General features: G+C 37.5%; 1 protein-coding gene across 1 annotated transcript in view; it reads left to right on the top strand.

Annotated features, from left to right (window-relative positions):
* The window catches only part of LOC122261048 (major facilitator superfamily domain-containing protein 12), a 13,015-nt gene that overhangs the window by 5,715 nt on the left and 2,300 nt on the right, over nt 1-5,000 (top strand). Inside the window, 5 exon segments of the mRNA XM_043028547.2 lie at nt 2,479-2,686; nt 2,979-3,207; nt 3,539-3,772; nt 4,510-4,647; nt 4,794-5,000. The exon segment at nt 4,794-5,000 is cut by the window's right edge and continues 68 nt beyond it. Of these exon segments, the coding sequence (XP_042884481.2) occupies nt 2,479-2,686; nt 2,979-3,207; nt 3,539-3,772; nt 4,510-4,647; nt 4,794-5,000 (1,016 nt within the window).

Below are 5,000 nucleotides of genomic sequence, written 5' to 3'. Positions count from 1 at the left end.
TCTTGGATAAATTCAGAACAGCTTTCCGATAAGGAGGTCCCGTTTTCTTTGCTTGGTTCTTAACAGTATTTTATTTTCCGTTTTCATTCTTGGATAGATTCAGAGCAGATTTCCGATAAGGAGTTCCCGTTTTCTTTGCTTGGTTCTTAACTGTATTTCATTTTGATTTTCCGTCTTCATTTTTGGATAAATTCAGAACAGATTTCCGATAAGAAGATCCCGTTTTCTTTGCTTGGTTCTTAACTGTATTTTATTTTTATTTTCCGTCTTCGTTCTTGGATAGATTCAGAACAGATTTCCGATAAGTTCCCGTTTTCTTTGCTTGGTTCTTAATTGTATTTTATTTTTATTTTCTGTCTTCATTCTTGGATAAATTCAGAACAAATTTCCGATAAGTTCCCGTTTTCTTTGGTTGGTTCTTAACTGTATTTTATTTTTATTTTCCGTCTTCGTTCTTGGATAGATTCAGAACAGATTTCCGATAAGTTCCCGTTTTCTTTGCTTGGTTCTTAACTGTATTTCATTTTGATTTTCCGTCTTCATTTTTGGATAAATTCAGAACAAATTTCCGATAAGAAGTTCCCGTTTTCTTTGCTTGGTTCTTAAACTGCGTCTATCGTCTTATTTTGTAATTTGTTTTTATATTGTATTTCCCTACCTTTTTTTCTAGATTTCTCCTCCTTTCATTTATGCTTTTATTAACTGATCATTATATTCCTTTGTTTTTTTTCAGTTTTCTCTCCTTGTTTCATAAATAAACTTCCTTCGTCCGTGACATCTTTATTAAAATTTCTCCTTAACTGAAAATCTCCTGAATGTTTAATACTCATTGTTATAATAAGTTTGATGTTATTTTTCGAAGTCTCTTCAGCATTCGGACTTTCCTTTAGACGACATTCTGTTTCTTATATCATTATGCAAGAAAAAAAATGATGGTACTATTACTGCTGCTAATAATAATGACGATACTATAATAATAAGTTTAATGGTAATGATAAGGATAATATAATTGTTAAAATCATTATTGTGATTGTTATTGTTAATATCATTGTCATTACTATTATTGTCACTAATATTATTTTCATCATTATCATTACTGTTATTGTTAGCATTACTATTATTATTATCATTATCATTATTATCATTAATATTGTTATTATTATCATCATTATCATTATTATCAATACCATTAACCTTGGTATCATCAATATCATCATTACTATCATCATCAATAGTATTATCAAAATCAACAACCCTAATGAATACAAAAATGAATACCAATACTAATCCTCATAACAAAATAAATCAACCAACCGACATAAAAGGTATCAATATTCGATTACCTTTTAAGTCATCGGTCTTTATCTCCCTCCTGCATCGAACAAGGATCCGTGGTATAAAAGTCTTTAACAAAGACACAAAAACAGCATTACGGATAAGTAAAGATACAAATCTGAAAGAAAATGAAATATACTTCTAAAAAAATTAACATCTTAATATCAAATATTTGAAGGAAATACAAATAAATAAAAAATCTGCCAGACGTAACACTCCATCATTTTATGACATGAATCGGCGGAAACCCAAGCAGGAAATGGCTCGTTCTTTTTGCAATGAACACAAGAGGCTTTGCACATGCAAGAGAAGAGGCATGGGAGATTTAAATTACCCGCTAGCCCAAGACTAACAACAATGTCATCAACCGACGCCATGAGATCTCCAGATAGTGCCGTAGTTTTATTGTGACACAGATTTGTTGTTGAGATATGTCCGTGTTTCGGTATTTCATCATCACGCTATCCTGTCGTTGGTCTCGCCCTTGGTCTCTTTGTGTTATCTATTCCCCATTCTGATATATGCACACACAAACACACACACACACACATACACACACACACACACACACACACATACACGCATGAATAAGTGTAAATATACATAGTGAAAGTATATGTATATATATATATATATATATATATATATATATATATATATATATATATATATACATGTATTCATATATATGTATTTGTATGTAAGAACCTATTTATTTATCTTTCTATCAATCTGCCAATATATTCATCTATCAGTCTATATCTATATATTTATCTAAGCTTACTGGCGTTTACTATAGTAATCGTCCTTTAAATGAGATTAATTAAAGGTCTTCCTTCCACAATCTGTTATTTTCATGTACACATACGCACATGTGTATATACATATATGTGTATATGTGTGTCTATATCTTTCAATGTATCTATCTATTCGTATATATGTGTGTGTATGTTTGTCTGTGTGTGTGTATATATATATATATATATATATATATATATATATATATATATATATATATATATATATATATATATATTTTTTTTTTTTTTTTTTATTTTTTTTTTTTTGTTTTTTTTGTGTGTTTCTTTTTTTTCTTTTTCGTTTCTTTCGTTTTTTTCCTCTGTAGCAACCCCCTTTCCGCAGGCACGGTGCTGGTGATCGTGAGCTTCCCCTTCATCTACAGCAACTGCCTCGGGTGCGAAGATCAGGACCAATGGACGCAGCTCGCTTACTACTCCATCTTCGTGTGCATCTTCCAGTTCGGATGGGCGTGCGTGCAGATCTCCCATCTGGCGCTCATTCCCGACCTCACCCGCAATAAGAACCAGAGGACGGAACTCAACTCCATCAGGTCAGGCACCGGTGCTCGATTCGCCAAGATTTTGTTCTATATGTATATGTATATATGATATATAGATGGGTGTGTGTGTGTGTGTGTGTGTGTGTGTGTGTGTGTGTGTGTGTGTGTGTGTGTGTGTGTGTGTGTGTGTGTGTGTGTGTGCCTTTCGGTTTATATATTGAATATATATACCTACAGCACACATACGTAGCTTTGACTAAATCGCTTTTCAAGTGAAAAGGCCAAAGAAAAAAGCATGCGCGAAATACGAGCAAGAATTCCAACTCCAACTCCTCTGCCACAGGTACGCGTTCACGGTGCTCTCCAACCTCCTCGTGTTCGTCATCACCTTCTTCATCCTAAACACGGGCTCTTCCTCGAGCGGCTCCCAGGGAAAGGATCCGAACTGCACTGCGACCACGAGCCCGAGTCCGAACCCGACTTCGAGTCCGGTCCTCGGCTCGGGACTGGTTCGAGCCGACGAATGTTCCAGTACGGACACCATCGGGCCCGAAGATGCCAATAAGTTTAGAGTAAGTTGGTGATTGATTCCTACATCGGACTTGATATCCGGTGGTTATTTTCGGGTTATCTATTCAGTTTTAGACATGGCTTTGGATTTATGTTTATATGCACAATCAGTTCCAGGTTTATGCGTTTATATTAGAATTTTAGGTGATATTTACCCAGGAATTTCTCTACTTACTCAGTGATCTTCTAAGCAAAGGAGAAAAACAACATATATAACGATCAGTAAAACATAAAATCCAGGAACACGATCCATGAAAACATGAAAACCAACATAAATATCTCACTTCGAACCATCATATGTACAGTTCGATCATAACAGCATCTATTTTGCAGAACATAGCCCTGATCTGCGTAGGTGTAGGAGCGGCCTTCTCCCTCATCTTCCACCTGGGAGTGAGGGAGCCGCCCTTCGTCCCAGTCAAGCAGCAGATGGTCGCCGTCGAAGGGCAAGAAGCCACGAAGGGATATGCGAGGAAGATGAAGAAAGTGGACTGGTTTAAGGAGCTCCCCTTTTACCAGATCGCTGTGCTCTACATGGCCACGCGACTCTACGTTAACCTGTACCAGGTGTGTTTGTGTGTCTGGGGAAGGGAAAGAGCAAGGCAAGAAAATAGTTATAGAAAGAGAGATTAATCCAACTTTGATATAGTTTTAAGATATCTATATATAATTCTGTCTCTTCGCGTAAATTCTTTAAGAGAGTAAATGAAACTCCGATATTACATTTTTATGAAAAAAACATAGATATGTAGCATACATAATTATGCAAAGGATGCAATATGGAAACGTCATTGCCGTATTGTTCTTTTTCACCCAAACTTCTTCCACGTTCGTCACAATGACTTTTCTTTATTTGCAAGGGTCAGTCGCCTTTGCATATTTTCTGAATTCCGTTATGTAGATTTTTTTTTTTAATCTAAAGATAACAAAATGTAAATTTCATCGTAAGCCATTTTGTTCACACGATTTGTAAAAGTGATGTCCACGAATGACGTGTAACTTTTTCCTTCACAAATACAGCCCTCAAAGTGAACAAGTAACCTCCTCCCACAGGTAACCCATTTCCAATTCTCATTGCAAACGTATATACCTCCCATTAAATGAACCACAGGTAATATTTTCCCCAAAAGTGTACCTTCCACTAGGTGAACCATGAGTAACCTATTTCCAAAAAGTGTACCATCCTTAAGAGAAACTCAAATAACACCCACTTCCTATTTCCCTCGCCGTAATGCCCCCCCCCCCCACATCCACCCCCCTGCAATGGAAACACAGATAACCGATTTCCCATTTCTCTCGCAAAGGTGTACATCCCCCTGTACGTGCAAGAGACGCTGCAGCTGAGTGAGACGTTCATCGCCACCGTGCCGTTCGCGATGTACCTGGCCGGCTTCCTCGGCTCGCTGGTCATGAAGGAGATTAACAAGAAGATCGGAAGGAAGGCAAGTGCTAATAGTCATGATAATCATTTCCATTAATAATCATCATAATCATTATCTTCAATAATTATTATAACTACCATTAATAGTGATTATAATCATTACCATTAATAATCATCGTAATCATTACCATGTTATGACTTGTGCAGAGGACCTTCGCCCTCGGCTGCACGGTCGGCATCGCCGGCTGCCTGTGGGTGTGGTTCGGCCAGGGCGACTACTTCGTGCAGTGGGGCATCTTCCTGGTGGCGACGCTGCTGGGTATCGGAGGCTCGACCCTCCTCATCACCTCCCTGTCCATCACCGCCGACCTCATCGGCAGCAACGTGGAGGGAGGAGCTTTCGTCTACGGCTTC

This window comes from Penaeus japonicus, unplaced genomic scaffold, assembly GCF_977035675.1.
Source record: "Penaeus japonicus unplaced genomic scaffold, GWHDUDI00000001_assembly GWHDUDI00000001, whole genome shotgun sequence".
Taxonomy (NCBI): Eukaryota; Metazoa; Arthropoda; class Malacostraca; order Decapoda; family Penaeidae; genus Penaeus; species Penaeus japonicus.
Note: the sequence above shows the minus strand (reverse complement) of the source record. Positions and strands in the feature narration are given on the sequence as shown.